Source organism: Mesoplodon mirus, assembly GCF_964341445.2.
Source record: "Mesoplodon mirus genome assembly, chromosome: 12".
Taxonomy (NCBI): Eukaryota; Metazoa; Chordata; class Mammalia; order Artiodactyla; family Ziphiidae; genus Mesoplodon; species Mesoplodon mirus.
In genome coordinates, this window is record NC_138988.1 from 5669988 (window position 1) to 5694264 (window position 24277).

A 24277-nucleotide genomic window follows, 5' to 3' on the forward strand; every position below is an offset into this window, starting at 1 on the left:
CGCATTTTTTGTTGTGTACCAGGAATGACTCTGAATACTTTTGATCTAATAACTAGCTTAATCCTCACCACAACCCTTTGATTGGGTGCTCTATTATTGTCGCCATTTAACAGGTGAGAAAACCAAGGCCCACATCTGTCTCAGGTCAGTTGTTTGGTAGACTAGTAGGCGGTGGAGCTGAAATCTTAGCCCACACTCTTAACCATTTAAATTCACTGCCTCTCTGGTATTTTGGAGAAGAGGTTAGGCCGGGGTTGTGCAGGGCATTGAATACAAAGTGAAGAGGTGGGAATTTGACAAGCAATACACAACTAAGAGCCACAGAAGTTTTCAAGCATTGCAAGTTGGTCCAAGATTTGTTGTTTTGGAAAGATAATTTTGCCAGCAGTGTGCAGGAGGGAAAGAGACTAAAAACAGGAAAGTTTTTTCATTCAGCATATAATTAGGGGAGTCTTCTCTGCCTGGCGCCCTTGTAAGCTCTGGGGATGAAGGAAATAAACAAGGCAGGCACAGTCCCTGCCCTCGTGGGGCTTTCTTTGTAGGTAAAAAATCAGACAGCAAACACGTGGCAGCACAGAATAGGGGAGGAAGGAGAACGTTACTTTAGTGTGACCAGGGAAGGCCTCTCCCACGGTGACGTTGGAACTGAGCACCAGCATCCGAGGACCCGTGAGCAGAGCCCGGTGAGAGATGACCAGGCAGAGAGGAGTCTGAGGGGAGGATAGTTAGGACCGAGTCTGTGTCGGTTGCCCTATATCTTTGGCCTCCGGAACTCTGCTGTGGCTCATGGCAGGCATCTGTGCATGTGTGTTGGGTGGATGGACAGAGCCCAGCAAGTCCGGATGGTGATGAAGCCTCGAACTAGGGCAGTGCCTCAGAGATGTGAACAGTTTCACGTGAAAATAATCAAGGTCAAACCCTTAACTGCTTCAATTAAGTATTCTATTGATATTTAGTACTTTGCTTTTTTTTTTTTCTAAGTCATAATATTACTTCATGGAAGGGAGCATTAGTAAAGTGTTAAAAACCCAGTCAGACTCCTGGGTTCACGTCTTAGCTATAACCTTAATTAACTTTCTGCCTCTTTGTGACTCAGTTTTTCTCTCTCTAAAAAAGGTTTTTATAGAGATTAAATTAAATCATACATGTAAAGTGCTTAGCCCAGTGCCTGGCATGTAGTAAATGCTCAGTAAATGTTAGCCCTTATTATTTTGGATACATGTTTGCTTGTATTAACACAGACACTTAGAAAGGGCAAGACTACAGTCAGACGTGAGTTTGAACACCAGCCTTGTGGAGGTGCTGGAACCTTTCTGAGCCTGTTTTCTTCTTTGTAAAACAGAAATAACTATCTCATAAAAAGGTTTCAATGAGATAATATTTATAAAAGCCCCCAGCTTCATACCTCATTGATGGTTGGGGCTCAGAAAATGACTGCTATTATTATTTATTACTACTATTATGTACTATTGCTGGCTATAGAGGTTTTCCTCAGGCTGAGACACCTTTATTCTCTCGATCATTCAGTGATTGGTGGGCGCTCAGGCTACCTCCGTCCATCATTGTTTTATTAATGACACTGCTGCGAATCACTTTGGCCAAATTACTTTGGTATGGAAGGAGGCAGAGTTGGAAGTTGTCTAACTTCCTTGGACACATTCTCCAAATTGGACTTATGTTGTCAGTTATAATAATCATAAAACTTGTTACATGTTGACAAGTAATGCCTGTTGAAGTTAGCAGAGTACTTAAATCGGGTGGATTCACTTGGCCCTTTACAGTCCTTAAGAAACAAAAAACACCTTCAAGCACTGTCAGTAAGAGAGAGAATGGGTTTGTTTAGTTGCCATATTGTCTGAACGCAGTCTCAGCTACTTCTAGGAATAAGACAAAGCAGTGAGGAAGTACCAGTTGAGTGATTCTTGGAGAAAAAAATTAGAAATGGGTGCCCGAACTCTAAAAGTGTGAGTAAACATCCCCGTTTCTGGATCCTGGTCAAAGGCAGTAAAGAAACATTTTCTCTGGGGTGAGAGTGTTAAGATTTATTCCATGACAGTCACACCATCTGTGACCTTGCAAGCAGTGTCATTGATTGACTTGCGTTTTGGGGATCGACTCTTTCAGTAATTTGGAAGCATATTTCTCCAGGCTTGGCAAGCTTGAGCTTTTGCTGAAGCCTCACTTGGAACTCTTCTTACTCAGTCACTTGCTAATTTCTGAGCATGCAGCACCCCTGAAGGGATATTAATCACCAGTCATACCTAACGTTTCTGGATTACTTACTGTGAATCAGGTATTATTCTAAGTGCTTTACATGTATTAACTCATTTAATCCTGGACACTTGTAAACTGACAACTACTGCTGCTTCCATTTTATATTTGAGGATACCGAAACCCAGAGAAGTAAGTAGCTTGTCCTGGGTCATGTAGCTTCTAGTCCTGAGCTTGGATTAGAACACAGGCACTCTGGTTCTAGAACCCTTGCTCTTAGCCCGTCACTGTTCTACAAAGTGTCTGTGCGGCATGTGTCATTCCTGATTTACACCTGGGACACTCTTCCCCCAGGGCCCCTTGTGTCTCGCTCCCCATTTCTGGCCAGCTTTTTCAGCTTGTGTTTTCTTCGGTGCACTTTCCATCATCTGAAGTACTGTTTATTTGTTGGGATTCTTGTCTCTGGCCTTTGTTCTACCACTAGGATGCTGAGGGCAGACGTTTTTGCCTTGCTTTGCTCACTGTCCTCCAGTGCTTACAGTGGCACCTGACATGTACTGGGTGCTCAGTAAATACTTGATGAATGAATGGGTGGATGGTTGTGACATTGGTTCCTTCCTGAACCAGTATCGTAAATCTGATTCCTCCCCGTCCCCCCCTACACCTCTCCGTTGTGTGTTCTCTAAAGGAAGAGAAAATTTTATTTATTGATTGATTGATTTTAAATAAATTTGTTTATTTATTTATTTTTGGCTGCGTTGGGTCTTTGTCATTGGGTCTTTGTTGCTGCACGCAGGCTTTCTCTAGTTGCGGCGAGCGGGGGCTACTCTTCATTGCGGTGCATGGGCTTCTCATTGCGGTGGCTTCTCTTGTTGTGGAGCACAGGCTCTGGGTGCCCGGGCTTCGCTAGCTGTGGCACGCAGGCTTTAGCAGTTGGGGCTCGCAGGCTATAGAATGCAGGCTCAACAGTTGTGACGCATGGGCTTAGTTGCTCCGTGGCACATGGGATCTTCCCCAACCAGGGCTCGAACCCATGTCCCTTGCTTTGGCAGGTGCTTCTTAACCATTGTGCCACCAGGGAAGTGCCCCCAAATTTATATATGATTCAAATTTATATCACCGAGTACATCAGCTATTTATTCTTATCTCATTCTCTTCCACGTGCAGTGATGGTATGTTTTCTGCAGCCATGGAGGTATTTTGGGGATGTATTTCGAATGATGTGTCAGGCTGCCTCCTAGAAATACTGCCTTAGTCATCTTTTTTAAAATAAGAATTATTTTGTCCACATGCAAAAGAATGAAGTTGGACCCCCTAACATACACCCTACACAAAATTAACTCAAAATGAATCATGGATGTAAGAGCTAAAACTGTAAGACTTTTAGAAGAGTCACTTTGGGTTAGGCAGTGGTTTCGTAGTACACACCAAAAGCACAAGCGACAAAAGAAATAGATAAATGGGACTATATAAAAATTAAACTTCTGTGCTGCAAACAAAACTGTCAAGAAAGTGAAAAGGCAACCAACAAAATGGGAGAAAATACTTACAAATCATGTGTCTGATAAGGGACTAGTATCCAGAATGTATGAAGAATTCTTAGACTGCAGTAAAAAGACGAATAACCTAATATAGAAATGGGCAAAGGACATTTTTTCAAAGAAAGTATACAAATAGCAAATAAGCACATGAAAAGATGTTCAGCATCATTCGTAATTAGGGAAATGTCAAACAAAACCACAGAGACCCTGTTTCACGCCGACTACAATGGCTATAATCAAAACGACAGACGAGAACAGGTGTTGACGAGGTTGTGGAGAAACTGAAGCCCTCATACGTTGCTGATAGCATGTAAAATGGTACAGCCACTTTGGAAAAACAGTTTCACAGTCCCTCAAAATATTAAACTTAGAGTAACTATATGACCCAACAGTTATACTCCTGGGTATCTACCCAAGAGAAATGAAAACATATATCCAGACGAAAGGTCATACACAAATGTTCATAGCAGCGTTATTCATAAAAAATGGCCCCAAAGTAAAAACAACCCAAATGCCCATCAACTGAGAGATGGATAAATAAAATGTGGTACATCCATCCAGTGGAATATTATTTAGTCATAAACAGGAATAAGTACTGATAAGTGCTACAACATGATAAACTTTGAAAACATTATGCTAATCATAAGAGACCATATGTTGTGCAATTCCACTTATATAAGATGTCCAGGGTAGGCAAATCTATAGAGACAGAAAGCAGATTAGTCTTTGCCTGGGGCTGGGAGTGGACGGGTGGAGGGAGAATGACTGTTAAGGGTACAGGGTTTCTTTTAGGGAGGCTGAAATGGTCTAAAATTAGATAGTTGCATAGCCCTGTAAATAAGCATGGAATTATGTACTTGACATAGATGAATTGTATGGTATGTGAATTACATCTCAAAAAAACCCACAACTGTCTAAAATGAGCATTATGCTGCCGTGTCCACTTCCAGCTTGGGCTCCTGTTCCTGAACACTTTCACTTGGGAGTCCCACGTTGTAACCTGCACTGAAATGCTCTGTTTTCATGTCACGTGCCGCCTGGGCAGAGCCTGTATCTTTGTATCCCCAGAGTCCAGCATGGCTCCTGGCACTTAGAAACCACCCAGATATTTATTGAACTGAGATGACAGTGGTAGTGCAGTTAGTCTAAGAGGGGAAAGTTACCCAGCCAGTATCTTAAAAACTCAGGGCTAATGGATTAAAGACCGGAATGTAAGGCCGGACACTGTCAGACCCTTAGAGGAAAACATGGGCAGAACACTCCACGACATCAATCACTGCAAGATCCTTTTGGACCCACCTCCCAGAGAAATGGAAATAAAGACAAAGATAAACACATGGGACCTAATGAAACTTCAAAGTACAGCAAAGGAAACCATAAACAAGACCAAAAGACAACCCTCAGAAGGGGAGAAAATATTTGCAAACGAAGCAACGGACAAAGGATTAATCTCCAAAATTTATAAGCAGCTCATGCAGCTCAATAGCAAAAAAACAAACAACCCAATCCAAAAATGGGCAGAAGACCTAAATAGACATTTCTCCACAGAAGATATACAGACTGCCAACAAACACATGAAAGGATGCTCAACATCTTTACTCATTAGAGAAATGCAAATCAAAACTACAATGAGATATCATCTCACACCAGTCAGAATGGCCATCATCAAAAAATCTAGAAACAATAAATGCTGGAAAGGGTGTGGAAAAAAGGGAACACTCTTGCACTGCTGGTGGGAATGTGAATTGGTACAGCCACTATGGAGAACGGTATGGAGGTTCCTTAAAAAACTACAAATAGAACTACCATATGACCCAGCAATCCCACTACTGGGCATATACCCTGAGAAAACCATAATTCAAAAAGAGACATGCACCAAAATGTTCATAGCAGCCCTATTTACAATAGCCCGGAGATGGAAACAACCTAAGTGTCCATCATCGGATGAATGGATAAAGAAGATGTGGCGCATATATACAATGGAATATTACTCAGCCATAAAAAGAAATGAAATTGAGCTATTTGTAATGAGGTGGATAGACCTAGAGTCTGTCATACAGAGTGAAGTAAGTCAGAAAGAGAAAGACAAATACCATATGCTAACACATATATATGGAATTTAAGAAAAAAAAAATGTCATGAAGAACATAGGGGTAAGACAGGAATAAAGACACAGACCTACTAGAGAATGGACTTGAGGATATGGGGAGGGGGAAGGGTAAGCTGTGACAAAGTGAAAGAGCGGCATGGACATATATACACTACCAAACGTAAGGTAGATAGCTAGTGGGAAGCAGCCGCATAGCACAGGGAGATCAGCTCGGTGCTTTGTGACCGCCTGGAGGGGTGGGATAGGGAGGGTGGGAGGGAGACGCAAAAGGGAGGGGATATGAAAACATATGTATATGTATAACTGATTAAATTTGTTATAAGGCAAAAAATTTTAAAAAAAATAAATAAAATAAATAAATAAAAAATAAAAAATAAAAATTAAAATTAAAAAAAAAAAAAAAAACTCAGGGCTTCCTGCACCCTCTATCCTTGCCCTTCCCATATACACGTCATCACAACAATATCTGCTTCACTATTTACAAAGCATTTTCTAATACCTTAATCATTTGAACCTAAAAGCAATTTTGTGAGGTTAGTATGACTATTACAGACATTTTGCAGAGAAGGAAACTGATTCAGAAAGGTTAAGCAACTCAACCGCAGCCGCCCTGGGACATTGCCAGACTTGAGAGCTGGGGCCTTTGCACTCACATCCCTACCTTTGTAATAACGTCCCTGACCGCTGCAGACATGCTGGAATCATAGAGCAGGCCAGCTACAGATGGGTTACAAGCCTCTGAGTTTGTCTTATTTCAGGTCAAGGAGAGGTTACCCTTTTGGTTACCCATTGAATTAGACTGGCAGTTCTCTGGCTTGAGCAGTTAAGAGTTAAACCCACCAGTAGAGGCATAAAATAAAAGTCAGCAGTCAGTTTTTCTCAATCCCTGTATTTTGTCGTAAACATATATTTGCAGGTAAGAAAAATTGATTCTTAGGATCAGATGCTGGTTCATGCTGTGCTCACGATATTATTCATTTTGTTCTGAAGCAGCAGGTAATAAGCCCATTTGCTTGCTGTTCCCCATGGCTGAGCCGGTTCTGCTGCACAGCAGTTGGAGAAATTCATTTCAGCAGACATTTATTGATGTGCCTTCCTGTGCCAGGCAGTGCGTGAGGAGCTGGCGGTTCAGGGACGAATAAGCTTCAGTCCGCGTTCTCAGAAAGTCCAGAGTATTTTCCAGCTCCTGTCATCGTGGCATGCAGTTGTTCTTTGGGGAGGATTTGGATTTGTATACCCTTACATTTTGGTAACGTACAGTCCCTCTCTCAGAAAGTCACTATCTAAAATATAAGAACTTTTTGTTTGTGGAATGTACAGGGGAGAAGAAGTGGCACAAATATTTAGAACTCAACAGTGATGCAATTTGATCTTTCACTTCTGAGCCAGCCTGTTAGATTCAGAGTTTGATGACATTTCACCCCTTCAGAGATTAATAGAAAACATTTATAGCCTCTGAGTAAAAGCGTAAGGATTTACCCAATTGAAAGTTAACCCAGCTGCGTCTCCATTCACATTTGCTGAGATAGCATGTCTGTGCATCTGTGAATTGATTTTAAAATGCTAGAAGTACTGTGCCAACATTACAGAAGTGAGGGAAATGGAGGAAAATTACAAAGTGAAGTGAAGCTAGTCCCTAAGACATCACCGCCCTGATACTAAGAGGTGGCTGGGCTTTGGGCAAGCTGTCTTTGCAACTCCATCTCCTCATCATTGAAATGGAGAATAATCAGTACCTTCATTTTTAAAAAAATTTATTTATTTCTTTATTTTTGGCTGTGTTGGGTCTTAGTTGCTGCACACAGGCTTTCTCTGGTTGCGGCGAGCGGGGACTACTCTTCATTGCGGTGCACAGGCTTCTCACCTCTGTGGCTTCTCTCGTTGTGGAGCATGGGCTCTAGGCTCGTGGGCTTCAGTAGTTGTGGCACGTGGGCTCAGTAGTTGTGGCTCATGGCCTCTAGAGCGCAGGCTCAGTAGTTGTGGCCCACGGGCTTAGCTGCTTCGAGGCATGTGGGTTCTTCCCAGACCAGGGCTCGAATACGTATCCCCGGCTCTGATAGGCAGATTCTTAACCACTGCGCCACCCGGGAAGTCCCAATCAGTACCTTCTTTACGAGGCTTTGCCAGCCCTGAACGAGACAACCAGTGTGAAGCACAGGCCATTAAAAAGCCCGCAATAAATGTGTATCTTATTAGAGCAAACATAACCATTTTAAAATAGTCCTTTTGTCTTGTTTTTCCTGTTTTTTTACAGTTGTTTCCTTCTTGTACTTTTGTATCCTGGTTTCTTAGCTGCACATTATTACATGGTCATTTTCCATCTCACAGTGTGTTGTGCCTGTAATTTTTAGTGGTTGCACCCTGCTCCGTGGTAGGTGTGGGTGCACCGTTCCCCTGTCGTGGGGCATTTGGTTGCTGCCAGGATTTCAGTGTTATAAATAGTGCTTCAGTGAACAGTTGTGTGTGTGGAATGTATTCAGTTGCTTCTTGGGAAACCTCAGGCGGGTTCCATCATCCCTGTGTCTCTGTTGCCTTTGTGCTAGATCGGGATAGGGCAGCATCCACCTGAGAGGACAGGTGCGTGGACAAATGAGGTAATATGACAAAGCAAATGCTCAGCGAACTGTGCCTCCTAACCTCTGTTTGGGTTTGTTGCTTGGGGCTTCCTCTCCAGAGATGAGGTTTCATCATTCACGGCTTCCAGAAGTATGTTAGCAGTTTATAAAGTCAAAAGCATTACGTGAAAGAACCAATTTCTCTACACCCTCACTAGCAGTCGTCCCAGGGTTTAACTATGTAACTCTCTTCCCTTTAAAATAATAGTGAAAAAAACAGTCTCGTCTGTATTTGAGCAGCTTGTTAGGACAGGACTCACTTGAGCTCACTGCTCTAACCAGTCCCGACTTCATCTCACAAAGGTCGGGTTCCAGAGGCTGTTTGTAAGTCTTTTTCCAAAGCTTATAGTCCCCACAATGCTTTCTTCCAAATTGTAGTGTAAGTTGGTCCTTTGAAGCTTAAAAATCCAGTGTATTTTATTCCTTACTGAAGTACATACTTACTATCGGATATCTTTTTATTTTTCCAAACAGACCAACAGTTTGCTCTAGAAGATCTGCTGTGGCTGGTCATAATTTTGATGATTCCCTTCCCTGCTCCCAAGAAAAGAAATCGGTGAGGGTAACCACATGTCCTGCTTTGCCCAGTTAATACGTGTCCTGATGACTTTGCATTGCCCACTTCACCCTCAAAAGTGACCTAGTTCGGATGATAAGTTACATTGTCACCCTCCCCCCAGGGGATTCCTCAGCAGCTGAGGTATCTGCCTGCTCTTTCCACCTCACTCCTCCCCCAGACTTCTTTCTATCTGCCCAGCAAAGGCTTCAGCCACATGGCTCTCTCCAGGCTTCCCCAGAGGGTCCTCACGTGTGCCCAGCCTCTTCTGAGTTAACGTTAGCCCAATAGGCGTTCACACAAGTTTTCCCATTTCCTCACTCTTGCCCCCATATCTTGCTGATGGTCGCCAGTGGCATGGGCAGGGTAGGGCACTTTAAGTTTGTCTCAGAAGTTGCTCTTCGTCTTTTGGAATTAGTATTTTGCAGCTCAGTTCATCCCACAGGCAAATGTAAGGTTCCTCATTTCTCACCACTTGCAATTTTTTTTAACTTTAAACTGAGTGTAGTCTTTTTTTTTTAACTAAATTTCATACTTTTTTTCCAGATGCTTTGGCATCATATAGAGACAGGCTTTTGGTGCTTTTTTTTTTTAATTGAAGTATAATTGACTTACAATATTATATTAGTTTCAGTGTACAGCACAGTGATTTTATATTTTTATACATTACAAAATGATCACCATGATAAGTCTAGTTATCATCTGTCACCATACATAGATATTACAATGTTACTGACTGTATTCCCTATACTGTATATTACATCCCTGTGACATTTCTTTTATAAATGGAAGTTTATACTTCTTACTCTCTCTAACCTATTTCACTCATCTCTCTACCCCCATCCCCTTTGGCAACCATACGTTTGTTCTCTGTATCTGTGAGTCTGTTTCAGAAAGTTTTGTTGTTTGTTTTGTTTTTCAGTTTCCACATATAAGTGAAATCATACAGTGTTTGTCTTTCTCTGACTTATTTTGCTTAGCATAATACCCTATAGGTCAATCCATGTTGTCGCAAATGGCAAGATTTCATTCTTTTTTTATGGCTGATGTTCCATGGTGTGTGTGTGTATGTGTATATATTATATATCCCATCTTCTTTATCCATTCATCCATCAGTGGGCACTTAGGTTGCTTCCATATCTTGGCAGTTGTAAATAATTCTGCAGTGAACATAGGAGTGCATATATCTTTTCAAATTAGTGTTTTGTTTTCTTTGGAAAAATACCCAGAAGTGGGATTCCTGGATCATACAGTAGTTCTATTTTTAATTTTTTGAGGAAACTTCATACTGTTTTCTGTAGTGGCTGTACTAATTTACATTCCTGAATGAGGGCTCCCTTTTTTCCACATCCTTGCCAACACTTGTCACTTGTAGTCTTTTTGATGATAGCCATTCTGACAGGTGTAAGGTGGTATCTCAGAATGCTTTATTTTGCATTTGCCTAATGATTAGTGATTTGAGCATCTTTTCATGTGTCTATTGGCCATCTGTATAAAACTTCTTTGGAAAAATGTCTATTCAGATCTGCTGCCCATTTTTTAATCAGGTTGTTTGGGTTTTTTTGTTGTTGAGTTGTATGAGTTGCATGTATCATTTGCAAGTATCTTCTCCCATTAAGTAGACTGCTATTTTGTTGATAGTTTCCTTTGCTGTGCAAAAGCTTTTTAGTTTGATGTAGTCCCATTTGTTTATTTTTGCTTTTATGTCCCTTGCCTGAGGAGACAAAGCCCCCCAAAATATTGCTAAGACTGATATTAAAGCTCATATGGACAGAGTTTTATGGTTTCAGGTCTTATTTTTAAGTCTTTAATCCATTTTGAGTTTATTTTTGTATGTGGTGTGAGAAAGAAGTCCAGTTTCATTCTTTTGCATGTAGCTATCCAGTTTTCCAGTACCATTTATTGAAGAGACTGTCTTTTCCCCATGGTATCTTCTTGCCTTCTTTGTCATAGACTAATTGAACGTGTAAGTGTGGGTCTATTTCTGCACTCTCTGTTCTGTTCCTTTGATCTATGTGTCTGTTTTTGTGCCAGTGCCATACTGTTTTAATTTCTGTAGCTTTGTAGTGTAATGGGAAATCAGGGAGCATGAGACCTCCAGCTTTGTTCTTCTTTCTCAAGATTGCTTTGGCTTTTTGGGGTCTTTTGTGTTTCCATATAGATTTTAGAATTATTCATTCTAGTTCTGTGAAAAATGCCACTGGTACTTTGATAGGGATTGCAGTGAATCTGTAGGTTGCCTTGGGTAGTATGTTCATTTTAACAATATTAACTCTTCCAATCCATGAGCATGGTATATCTTTCCGTTTGTTTGTGTAGTCTTCAGTTTATTTCATCAATGTCTTATAGTTTTCTGAGTACAAGTCCTTTACCTCCTTGGTTAGATTTATTCCTAGGTATTTTATTCTTTTTGATGGAAGTGTAAATGGGATTGTTTTCTTAATTTATCGTTCTGATATTTCATTGTTAGTATATAGAAATGCAACAGATTTCTGTATATTAATTTTGTATCCTTCAACTTAATTCATTTGTTCTAATAGTTTTTTTTGGTGGCAACTTTAAGATTTTCTATGTGTAGTATCATGTCATCTGCAAACACTGACAGTTTTACTTCTTCCTTTCCAATTTGGATTCCCTTTACCTCTTTTTCTTGTCTGATTGCTGTGGCTAGGACTTCCAATGCCAGGTTGAATCAAAGTGGCGACTGTGGGCATCCTTATCTTATTCCTGATCTTAGAGGAAATGCTTTCAGCTTTTCACCATTGAGTATGATGTTGGCTGTATGTTTATCATTTATGTCCTTTATTATGTTCAGTGTGTTTCCTCTCTACCTACTTTGTTGAGAGTTTTGATCATAAATGGATGTTGAATTTTGTCAAAAACTTCTTCTGCATCAGTTGAGATGATCATATGATTTTTATTTTTCAATTTGTTAATCTGGTATATCACATTGATTAATTTGCAGATATTGAACCATTGTTGCATCCCTAGGATAAATCCCACTTGATCATGGTGTGTGATTGTTTTAGTATATTGTTAAATTTGATTTGGTGATATTTTGTTGAGGATTTTTACATCTAAGTTTATCATTGATATTGGCCTGTATTTTTTTTTCTTTTCTTTCTCTTTGTGGCATGTTTGTCTGGTTTTGGTATCAGGGTGATGCTGCCTGCTTGTTTGGTTTGGCATCACGGTGATGCTGGATGTTTCCCAATCTTGGAGGAGCAGCCTTATGTAGGAGACGTCCTGTGGGTCCCAGCAGCACTCTTCCTTCTGGTCACCAGGACTATATAGGGGTGCCCCCGTATGGACCACATGGGCCCTTCTCTTGTGGTGGGGCTGACTTCTTTGGGCATGCTCATAGGCAGGGCTGGTCCCTGGCCCAGTTAGCTGCCAGACCCTGCCTGTGTGGTGGCCACTAGCCTGCTGGTGGTTGGGGCTTGTCCACGAGTGATTGGCTGTAGGGCCTGGGGCTGGTTCTGACCCAGTAATAAGCAGGCCTGGTGCTAATAGGCTAGAGGGAGGACTCCAAGATGGCACTTACCAGCACCAGTGTCCTCATGGTAGAATGAGCTCCTCAGAATGGCCACCATCAGCGTCTGTGTCCCCGGGAGTCCCAGTTGCCTCTTGGCTTCTCTAGAAGATCAGCAAGTTCACCAATTGCAATTTTTTAAATTATATCTGCTTTAAAGTTTATCTTAAATGTAAACCTTGCCCTTATCAAATATAATAAGGTTATTTATATTCATAAAGCACCTCAAAAGCCCTCACGCAAACAGCAAGCAGGGCCAAGCTGAGTAAGCAGTACCAAGGACACAGTTATGGTGAGGCACACAACCCCCATCTCTGTGATTGGTCACAGGCAGAGTTTTGTTCACAAGATGCAAGTTTATAAATACAGAAGCTTCTGCATTGGAAAAACAAACACATATTAACCTCTCAATGGTGACTACCTTTTGTACTTAGGTAACTATATCTTAACTGCTAAAGGGCTTTGTGATGTGAGAGCCTTTCTTTCCCCCCAAACATGTGCCTGCATTTCTGGGGTACTGTGTTCGCAGTCTTAAGGTGAAAAAGCAAGTGTTTTGAATGAGAGATCCTGCCAGGTTGAACTAGTGCAGTGCCACCTGGGGGACTGTAGTTCACAGATCAGAATGTGAATTCGCAGTGGAAAATTCGTTTTTCTGTTTGTTTTAACCAGGTGACTTTCGGATGGTGGTCGGAGAGGATAAGGCAAAAGTGTTGAATATTGTGAAGCCCAACATAGCCCACTTTCGTGAGCTCTACGGCAGCATTCTACAGGAGAATCCCCAAGTGGTGTATAAAATCCAGCAAGGCAGCCTGGAGGTAAACTATCTGTGGGAAATCCTGGGGATTTATGTTCTTCCATATATTTGAAATAAGGCTAAAAGGTACACAAATGACTAGTAAGTGACTAGTAATCAGAGGCTGCCTTTGGAGAAGGGGACCAAGGGCTGACATGAGGCGGGGGGGTGGGGACTGGTCTTCACTGTGTGTGTCTTTTTTGCCATTTGAAGCTCTTACTATATATGTTCATTATTAATCAAAAATGAGTGAAAATAAACTCTGAAATTACCTTCTTTCCATCCCCAAGCCCATCTGCCTCCCCAGAGGTAGCCTTATTAACAGTTTGGCATGTTTTCTTCCAGAGCTTGTTGCATGTACTTCTGTATGTATTTGTACATATACACATGTATGAAGCAGTTTGTTCTTTTTTGTTTGGTTTTACTTTACATAAATGTATTCATACAGGTTATTCTGAAGCTTGTTTTTTCCCCACTTGTTATATGTATCATGTCTTGGAACTTTTCTTTTGATACATCAAACAAAACTTTATTTCAAGGCATTCTTCAAAATATTAAATTTTTTGAAAAGAAAGATCAAAGAGCCTTTCCTTTGAGAAAAGTAATTTGCATTTAAGATTTTTTAAACTATAGAATTCATAGTTTTTTATCTTTATGATAAGGAACACTATTTTACTTTTTTAATGCTCTTCCTCTTCCACATAATAGGGGCAACTAATACTATGTTGAATGACAAATTAATGGCATTTCTAGAACCAAAAGGAAACTTTTAAAAAGTAGGAATTATTTTAAATGTAATGTTGGAGAATAACATGAATGCCCAGAATACCCACCACTCAGGTTAACAGATTTTGCCATGTTTGCTTTAGATTGAGTTTTTCTGTTTTTAATTTTTACTTTTCTCAAAGTAATGCATGCATACTGTTTAAAAACCAAGTGGCACCCCAAGGTTTGTAACAAAAAGCAGCAGTTCCCTGCTGTACACCTTCCTACTTGTCTGTGCTACTTCCCAGAGCAACTGCTTTCATCTCCTTCATGGATTCTTCTTATGTTTACCTCCATATTTCTAAATAATATGGTTTGATTGTTATTCTTGATTTTTTTCAATTTGTACTTTATTTTTGTCATCTTTCTATGGAAAATGAGGATTTTTTACTCTCTTATGCACCGCAATCAACACACATACATTCTCTCTCTCTCTTTCTCTCTCTCCTCCTCCCCCCTCCAGCTCCTCCACCGCTTATGCTCCATGTATAGTTATTACATAATTTTGGGTTAGGGTAACAGTCGATATTTACTTCATTATGACAACTGACTTTCTTCATTGCTAAGATATACTACTATGAAATTTCCTTTCCTGTACAACTTTGTTTTTCTTGGAGTTAATCACTGTCTCATTTTTTTCGCTTGCTTCGTTTCTCCGTACCTGTAACTAATTCACCCTCAATTTCTGCTACAGATCTGTAGAACATCTTCCACTGTAGACAAACACATCAGGTGTGTTCTCTTTTTCTTACTTTTCTTGGGGACATTCTTCCTGGAGCCCTGTGTCCCCTGTTCCTTTCGGGGCTCGTTGCGTTCTAGGCTTGATGCACAGCTCTTCTGAAACTTTCTTTCATCAATACCCGAGAATTTCTTCCCCTCTCCTTTGCAAGTTTTTGGTTTACTGGATCTTTTCCTCTTTCACGGTTTACACTTTAATTTTGACGAAGTATACCTTTGAGTACTTCCTAACATAGGTTGTGAAGGAGGTAAATTTTTTGAGACCATGTACATCTGAAAATTCTACCCTCACACTGATTGATAGTTTGAGCTAGATATCAAATTCTAGGCTGGAAGTAATTTTCCCTCAGAAGTTTTAAGTCATAGCTTCATTTATTCTAGCTTCTAGTGTTGCATTCAAAAGTCCAACACTAGAGACTGTCATACAGAGTGAAGTAAGTCAGAAAGAGAAAAACAAATATCATATATTAACACATGTATGTGGAACCTAGAAAAATGGTACAGATGAACCGGTTTGCAGGGCAGAAGTTGAGACACAGATGTAGAGAACAAATGTGTGGACACCAAGGGGGGAAAACCGCGGTGGGGTGGGGATGGTGGTGTGCTGAATTGGGCGATTGGGATTGACATGTATACACTGATGTGTATAAAATTGATGACTAATAAGAACCTGCAGTATAAAAAAACAAACAAACAACTAATAATAAACTTTCTTTGGGTTATTTGTATGGAAATAAGTTAATATAAATGTTTCAGACCTTACATGAAATTTCTAAAAATCTTATATGTTCTGGTATAATGTTATAAGTCATAATTCTAGTTATTACTTTAAAATGTATATCTCAGAAATAACTAAATTTCCTTGTCAATTGCATTATTATGAACTTTCATCAAATCTTTAACCGTGGTCATTTTTAAGTCTTTTCTCATTTACAGACAGTTCTGGGTGTACTCTGATGCTTTTGCAAAAATGTTCCTATAAAAGGGTTAATCTTCAAGGAATTGATGGAAAAGGCTCTGACAAGTACAGGTTTCTGGTAACTGACTGTACTGCTGAACTGAATGAATAAGCGTTTTCAGAGCTCTAATGGAAAACTGATGAATTCATAAAAGTGCTAACAAAAGATCAAGAATGAAAAAAAAATTAATTACATGGGACTGAGTGAACTGATGAGGATGATTATAATTTTTGTGACTTTCTGTTTGAATTAAAAAAAAAAAAAGTCCGGGCTTCCCTGGTGGCGCAGTGGTTGAGAGTCCGCCTGCCGATGCAGGGGACACAGGTTCATGTCCCGGTCCGGGAAGATCCCACATGCCGCGGAGCAGCTGGGTCCGTGAGCCATGGCCGCTGAGCCTGCGCGTCTGGAGCCTGTGCTCCGCAACGGGAGAGGCCACAACAGTGAGAGGCCCGCGTACTGCAAAAAAAAAAAAAAAAAAGTCCAACACTATTCAGATTCCCTGTCCTTCGGATGTGACCTTTTTTTTAATCTCTCTGACAGTATTTAGGATCTTTTCCTTTTTTCCAATATTCTTAAATTTCATGATGATTTGCCTTTGTCTTTGTGTATATGTTTTTCATTTATTTTTTTAATTATTATTATTTTTTTGGCTGTACCACGCAGCTTATGGGATCTTTGTTCCCCAACCAGGGATCAAACCCTTGCCCCCTGCAGTGGAAGCGTGGAGTCCTAACTGCTGGAATGCCAGGGAATTCCCATGTTTTTCATTTATTACTCTGAGCCTCTTTTGGAAATTCACGAGCTTCAGTTCTAGGAAATTTTCTTTTATCATTTCTGCAATGAAATTTTCTTTTATCATTTCTTCATATCCATTTTCTTAGTTTGTTCTTTCTAGAATTCCTGTTAGTTGGTTGTTGGACCTCCTTGTTCGATTGTTTCTTTCCCTCATTCCTGTTTCTTTGGGTTTTTGTTCTGTTTTCCAGAAGAATATTTTGAATCGATCTTCTAACACTTCTGTTGAATTTTTAATTTCCTCTGAATGTTCTTTTTTATAGCATCCTGTTCTTGTATGAATGCATTATCTTTCCTCATCTCTTTAATGATCTTTATTATAATTTTTGAAGTTTTTTCTTGCTCTCTATATTGTCTCTGTTTCTCTTAGTTCCTTTTTTTCTATGCATTCACTCTCATCTGTTGTGTTAGAAGCTTTTCTCAAATGTTTGCACATCCTTTGTGGCCTGTTTTTTAAAGAGCAAGGCAGTTTAAAAAATGCAGACTGGGAGTTCTTTGTGATGGATAGAGCTTGTCAGCTGGTGAGCTTCAGTATAGGATTTGGGACAAGGACCTGGCTGTTTCATTGGAAGACCCCAAGTTTCAGTATCTGTAGAATTTCTCCAGAGAGACATCATCTACTCTCTGGTTAGAGGATACGGAAAGATAACGTGCCTAGCTGCCAACTTTTAGAAACTGAGCAAGGGAAAAGAGCCGGGAATTTCCTTTAACTGTGAAAATAAACTTCCAAATCCCTCAGTTTGGCCTCTGAAAGCCTGGATGATCTATGTTCTAACTGGCTTCTTATTGTGGGGAAATGCACAAGAATAAGATGAGTGGGCTGAGCTTCAGTTCCCAGAGGTGCATCTAGTCTTAAAGCTGCCGCTGATACCCATCTTCTCCCTCCTCTGCTGCCCATTCCAAATTCCCCTCACCCTTTCTAGCATTTCAGCTGGTCTAGGTGAGGTGACCTAGACCATCATCCCTGAGGAGTCTGAGACCCTGGTCACCATGCCCATCTTGGACTGTAGCTACTACACTTTCCATTTACCATCAAAGTTGGGCAAGAGGTAGTAAGAGATGGGTACCAGCAGCCCTACCTCCTGATGGTCAGGTTTAATTATTTCTCAGTATGGTGATTCATTTCTTTGTCTTCTGGACTTCTTGTCTGCCTGGGATTCTAAAGTGATTGGACGGCAGTTATAGCTTTAAGTTTGTTTTTTTTTTAATTAGTTATCCATTTTATACATATTAGTGTTGCATATATGTCAATCCCAATGTCCCAATTCATCATACCACCACCACCCCCCTGTGACTTGCCCCCCTTGGTATCCATACTTTGGTTCTCTACATCTGTGTCTCTATTTCTGCCCTGCAAACCGGTTCATCTGTGCTATTTTTCTAGGTTACATATATATGCATTAATATACGATATTTGTTTTTCTATTTCTGACTTACTTCACTCTGTATGACAGTCTCTAGGTCCATCCATGTCTCTACAAATGACCCAATTTCGTTCCTTTTTATGGCTGAGTAATATTCCATTGTATATATGTACCATATCTTCTTTATCCATTCGTCTGTTGATGGGCATTTAGGTTGCTTCCATGACCTGGCTATTGTAAATAGTGCTGTAGTGAACATTGAGGTGCATGTGTCTTTTTGAATTATGGTTTTCTCTGGGTATATGCCCAGTAGTGGGATTGCTGGGTCATATGGTAATTCTATTTTTAGTTTTTTAAGGAACCTCCATACTGTTTTCCATAGTGGCTGTATCAATTTACATTCCCACCAACAGTGCAAGAGGGTGCCCTTTTCTCCACACCCTCTCCAGCATTTGTTGTTTGTAGATTTTCTGATGATGCCCATTCTAACTGGTGTGAGGTGATACCTCATTGTAGTTTTGATTTGCATTTCTCTAATAATTAGTGATGTTGAGCAGCTTTTCATGTGCTTCTTGGCCATCTGTATGTCTTCTTTGGAGAAATGTCTATTTAGGTCTTCTACCCATTTTTTATAGGGTTGTTTGTTTTTTTAATATTGAGCTGCATGAGCTGTTTATATATTTTGGAGATTAATCTTTTGTCAGTTGATTCGTTTGCAAATATTTTCTCCCATTCTGAGGGTTGTCTTTTCGTCTTGTTTATGTTTGCTGTGCAAAAGCTTTGAAGTTTCATTAGGTCCCATTTGTTTATTTTTGTTTTTATTTCCATTACTCTAGGACGTGGGTCAAAAAAGATCTTGCGCTGATTTATGTCAAACAATGTTCTTCCTATGTTTTCCTCTAAGAGTTTTATAGTGTCTGGTCTTACATTTAGGTCTCGAATCCATTTTGAGTTTCTTTTTGTGTATGGTGTTAGGGAGTGTTCTGATTTCATTCTTTTACGTGTAGCTGTCCAGTTTTCACAGCACCACTTACTGAAGAGACTGTCTTTTCTCCATTGTATATCATTGCCTCCTTTGTCATAGATTAGTTGACCATAGGTGTGTGGCTTTCTATCTTGTTCCATTGACCTATATTTCTGTTTTTGTGCCAGTGCCAGTACCATATTGTCTTCATTACTGTAGCTTTGTAATATAATCTGAAGTCAAGGAGTCTGATTCCTCCAGCTCCATTTTTTCCCCTCAAGACTGCTTTTGCTATTCAGGATCTTCTGTGTCTCCATATGAATTTTAAGATTTTTTTGTTCTAGTTCTGTAAAAAATACCATTGGTAATTTGATAGGGATTACATTGAATCTGTAGATTGCTTTGGGTAGTATAGTGATTTTCCATGTTCCTGGATAGGAAGAATATTGATTCTTCCTATCCAAGAACGTGGTATATCTCTCCATCTGTTTGTATCATCTTTAATTTCTTTCATCAGTGTCTTATAGTTTTCTGCATACAGGTCTTTTGTCTCCCTAGGTAGGTTTATTCCTAGGTACTTTATTCTTTTTGTTGCAGTGGTAAATGGGAGTGTTTCCTTAATTTCTCTTTCAGATTTTTCATCATTAGTGTATAGGAATGCAAGAGATTTCTGTGCATTAATTTTGTATCCTGCAACTTTACCAAATTCACTGATTAGCTCTATTAGTTTTCTGGTGGCATCTTTAGGATTCTCTATGTGTAGTATCATGTCATCTGCAAACACTGACAGTTTTACTTCTTCTTTTCCAATTTGTATTCCTTTTATTTATTTTTTCTTCTCTGATTGCCGTGGCTAGGACTTCCAAACTATGTCGAATAAGAGTGGCAAGAGTGGATATCCTTGTCTTGTTCCTGATCTTAGAGGAAATGCTTTCAGTTTTTCACCATTGAGAATGATGTTTGCTGTGGGTTTGTCGTATATGGCCTTTATTATGTTGAGGTAGGTTCCCTCTATGCCCACTTTCTGGAGAGTTTTTATCATAAATGGGTGTTGAATTTTCTCAAAAGCTTTTTCTGCGTCTGTTGAGATGATCATATGGTTTTTATTCTTCAAATTGTTAATATGGTGTATCACATTGATTGATTTGCGTATATTGAAGAATCCTTGCATCCCTGGGATAAATCCCACTTGATCATGGTGTATGATCCTTTTAATGTGTTGTTGGATTCTGTTTGCTAGTATTTTGTTGAGGATTTTTGCATCTCTATTCATCAGTGATATTGGTCTGTAATTTTCTTTTTTTGTAGTATCTTTGTCTGATTTTGGTGTCAGGGTGATGGTGGCCTTGTAGAATGAGTTTGGGAATGTTCCTTCCTCTGCAATTTTTTGGAAGAGTTTGAGAAGGATGGGTGTTAGCTCTTCTCTAAATGTTTGATAGAGTTCACCTGTGAAGCCATCTGGTCCTGGACTTTTGTTTCTTGGAAGATTTTTAATCACAGTTTCAATTTCATTACTTGTGATTGGTCTGTTCAGATTTTCTATTTCTTCCTGGTTCAGTCTTGGAAGGTTATACCTTTCAAAGAATTTGTCCATTTCTTCCAGATTATCCATTTTATTGGCATAGAGTTGTTTGTAGTAGTCTCTTAGGATGCTTTGTATTTCTGCAGTGTCTGTTGTAACTTCTCCTTTTTCATTTCTAATTTTATTGATTTGAGTCCGCTCCCTCTTTCTCTTGATGGGTCTAGCCAGTGGTTTTTCAATTTTGTTTATCTTCTCAAAGAACCAGCTTTTAGTTTTATTGATCTTTGCTATTGTTTTCTTTGTTTCTATTTCATTTATTTCTGCTCTGATCTTTATGATTTCTTCCTTCTACTAACTTTGGGTTTTGTTTGTTCTTCTTTCTCTAGTTCCTTTAGGTGTAAGGTTAGATTGTTCAGTTGAGATTGTTCCTGTTTCTTGAGGTAGGCTTGTATTGCTTTAAACGTCCCTCTTACAACTGCTTTTGCTGCATCCTGTAGATTTTGGATCGTCGTGTTTTTGTTGTCATTTGTCTCTAGGGTTTTTTTAATTTCCTTTTTTATTTCTTCAGTGATCTCTTGGTTATTTAGTAATGTATTGTTCAGCCTCCATGCATTTGTGTTTTTTACAGTTTTTTCCCTGTAATTGATTTCTAATCTCATAGCATTGTGGTCAGAAAACATGCTTGATATGATTTCAAATTTCTTAAATTCACTGAGGCTTGATTTGTGACCCAAGATGTGATCTGTCCTGGAGAATGTTCCATGTGCACTTGAGAAGAAAGTGTAATCTGCTGGTTTTGGATGGAGTGTCCTATAAATATCAATTAAATCTATCTGGTCTATTGTGTCATTTAAAGCTTGTGTTTCCTTATTAATTTTTGTTTGGATGATCTGCCCATTGGTGTAAGTGAGGTGTTAAAGTCCCCCACTATTCCTGTGTTACTGTCGATTTCCTCTTTTATAGCTGTTAGCAGTTGCCTTATGTTGAGGTGCTCTTATGTTGGGTGCATATATGTTTATAGTTGTTATATTCTCTTCTTGGATTGATCCCTTGATCATTATGTAGTGTCCTTCCTTGTCTCTTGTAACAGTCTTTATTTTAACATCTATTTTATCTGATATGAGTATTGCTACTCCAGCTTTCTTTTGATTTCCATTTGCATGGATATCTTTTTCCATCCCCTCACTTTCAGTCTGTATGTGTCCCTAGCGGGTCTCTTGTAGACGGCATATATATGGGTCTTGTTTTTGTATCCCTTCAGCGAGCCTGTGTCTTTTGGTTGGACCATTTAATCCATTCATGTTTAAGGTAATTATTGATATGTATGTTGCTTCATCTGGTACATAGCCCTCTGCCTTTTCATCTTGTCTATCTTTCTGTGAATGTGGTTTTTGTTCTACAGGCTGCAGGATTGTAGTTCTTGTTGCTTCTGCTGTCTGCCCTCTCATAGCTTTAAGTTTAATAGGATGCTTACTGTGTCCTCTGGGAGAAGCATTTCTTCTTTGGAAACTAGGATCTCTAGACCCACAGTCCTAAAGTTGTGGAGATGGGAAGCACAGATTGCCCAGGTGGTTCCTGGGAATGACAGTAAGCAAGTCTGTTTCTCCTTTTACACTGTGGTTCCCAGACTCATGTAGTCTAGCAGTTGGGGACATAGTACTCTATAACAGCCATTAATTTAGGGCATATACTGTGCCTCACTGTCACAGGCTATCATCTCTAAGCTGTTGCTCAGCTCTTCTTCAAAGCTCTTTCGTTGGGTTTTTCAACAGTGACATGGTTGACATTTTAGGCTGAATAATTCTTTGTTGTGGGGGCCAAAAATGTCCCCTTTTTGAGAACTACTGCTCTCCCAGGCTGGCAGCTCTGGCGCACTGTGTGGTAGGAACAGTGGAGCCGTGATCCTGTGCCCGTCCTGCACCTGTGCCCTGTGAGCCCTGTACAGTGGTATTGGCTGAGTCCTGTGGGCAGGAAAGGCAAGCCCATGCTCAGAATATGAGTGACTTCCAGGCAAGAGGAGTTGCTGCCCATTCCCAGGTAGAAGGGATCCAGTGTAGTCAACTTATCACCAAGTGGCTGGTTAGTCTCAGGAGATGATCGTGTTATGAGGATCTCAGTGTTGGCCTCTGTTGCTGTCAGGATAGACTTTCAACCGCAGCAGTGGCTCAGTCAGCCTTGGTGAGTAGAAGCCCCCGATATTGGATCTGGGCAGAGCCTCTATCCCTACCGCCCACTACTCCTGCTACAAGCTGTTATGCCATAACTGGGATGAAAGAGCCTGTTGAATCAACTGGCTAAATTGTTCTTTTGGTTGTTGTTGCTTCTTCTGTGTTGGATGCTCTCTGAAGGAAGAATTAACGTACAATACAGAGATCTTCATATTTTGTGTCCCCTCCCATAGGTCCATCCACATGCCTCTTCCCCCAAATCCTGTCTTCCACCTTCTAATCTTTTTCCTTTTAGGTCCCTAACCAACCAAAGAACCATTGTCCACTCTTTGAGTCTTTATATATTTTTATCTTGGGCCACTTTTTCCATGTAAAGTGGGTAACCAGGTGTGCCACCTGCAGCATACTCATTGGGACAATAGCTCCTCATCAGTGTCTTCCAGGCTATCCCTGGGTGCGGCTGTAATGCATCATTTTCACCCTGTACATACTACAAGCCAAATCATCCATGAAGCAAGCTCATCCTTTATCCTCCTCCAGAAGCCTCCTTGTAGCCATGTGCATGAGCCAGTGGAGAAGTAGAACATTATATGCTGGTGCAACAGTGGAAGTATGGGGGTCTGGGTTTCCTGTTTGTGTAGCTGACTTGTGCCCTCTGGCCCTGCTCATGTCCAGTGCTGGTGTATCTCTTACATCCTACAGTGGATTGCTCTTGAGCTTCGTGACCTTATGACTTGGTGAATCTGGCAGATCCCAGTTCATAATGGGCAGTTCTTGATACATGGTCATTTGATGTCCCACGGTTAGAAGCTCCGTCTCTGCCAGGGTGTAGCATCTAGGAGCTGATTTCAAATGGCGCGTGGTTCTTCACTACAGATGCCGTGGCCTTGCTCCAGAACCCTAGCAGTCTACATTGTGATCTCCTACTGGGAGCCCACTGTAGCTTCCCAGGGCTTCTCTGTACACTGAGGATACCTTTAGTACCATAGTTTACAGGGATGTATGGCCCACGCGGTGGAGGGCTGCTTACCCTGCTGACTGTATCTAGTGCAGAGCTCGTTTCCGCTCTGGCCCCTCACAGACCTGGCATCCTTTTATATCACTGGGTAAATGGCTCTGAGCATTATTCCCAAGTGTGGAATATGCTGCCTCTAGAACCTGAAGAGGCCTCTCAGGCAGTGTGCTTCTTTCTTAGTGGTGAGAGGTACAAGATGCCGCAAGTTGATCTTTACTTTGGAGAGGATGTCCCAGAGTGCTCCAGATCACTTGACCCCTAAAAACCTCCCTGATGTGGTGTGCTCCTCAAAATTCATGAGGTTTATCTTTTACCCTCTGGGGTGCATATATCTACTGAGGCCTCCAGTGTACTTGCCCTTTAGTGCTCACCAGGTAACAGCAGCAACATGTCATTGATGTAGTGGACCAATGAGATTATACAGAATATCCAAATAGTCTGGTTTTCTTTGAATGTCTTATGACAGAGGATGGGGGAGTTAACATGGCCCTGAGGCAAATCGTTAAGGTGCACTCTTCTCTGTCCTGTATGAACGCGAGCTGCTTCTGATCCTCCTTTCTCTATGGATGGCAGAGAATGCATTCGCCAGGTCCGTGGCCCCGTCCAGGTACCTGAGGTTCTGTTGATACGCT

The 24277-nt window shown here is 40.5% G+C and overlaps 1 protein-coding gene across 6 annotated transcripts in view; it reads left to right on the forward strand.

The window, feature by feature from the left end:
* TAMM41 (TAM41 mitochondrial translocator assembly and maintenance homolog) overlaps nt 1-24277 on the forward strand; it is a 110625-nt gene that overhangs the window by 16664 nt on the left and 69684 nt on the right. For all 6 annotated transcript variants that reach the window (XR_014295596.1, XR_014295597.1, XM_082639408.1 and 3 more), the window contains exon 5: nt 13235-13380. Coding sequence is in view for 4 of the 6 variants with exons in the window: in XM_082639408.1 (XP_082495534.1) it covers nt 13235-13380 (146 nt within the window). In the remaining 2 variants the exon portion in view is untranslated. The remainder of the gene's footprint in view (nt 1-13234; nt 13381-24277) is intronic.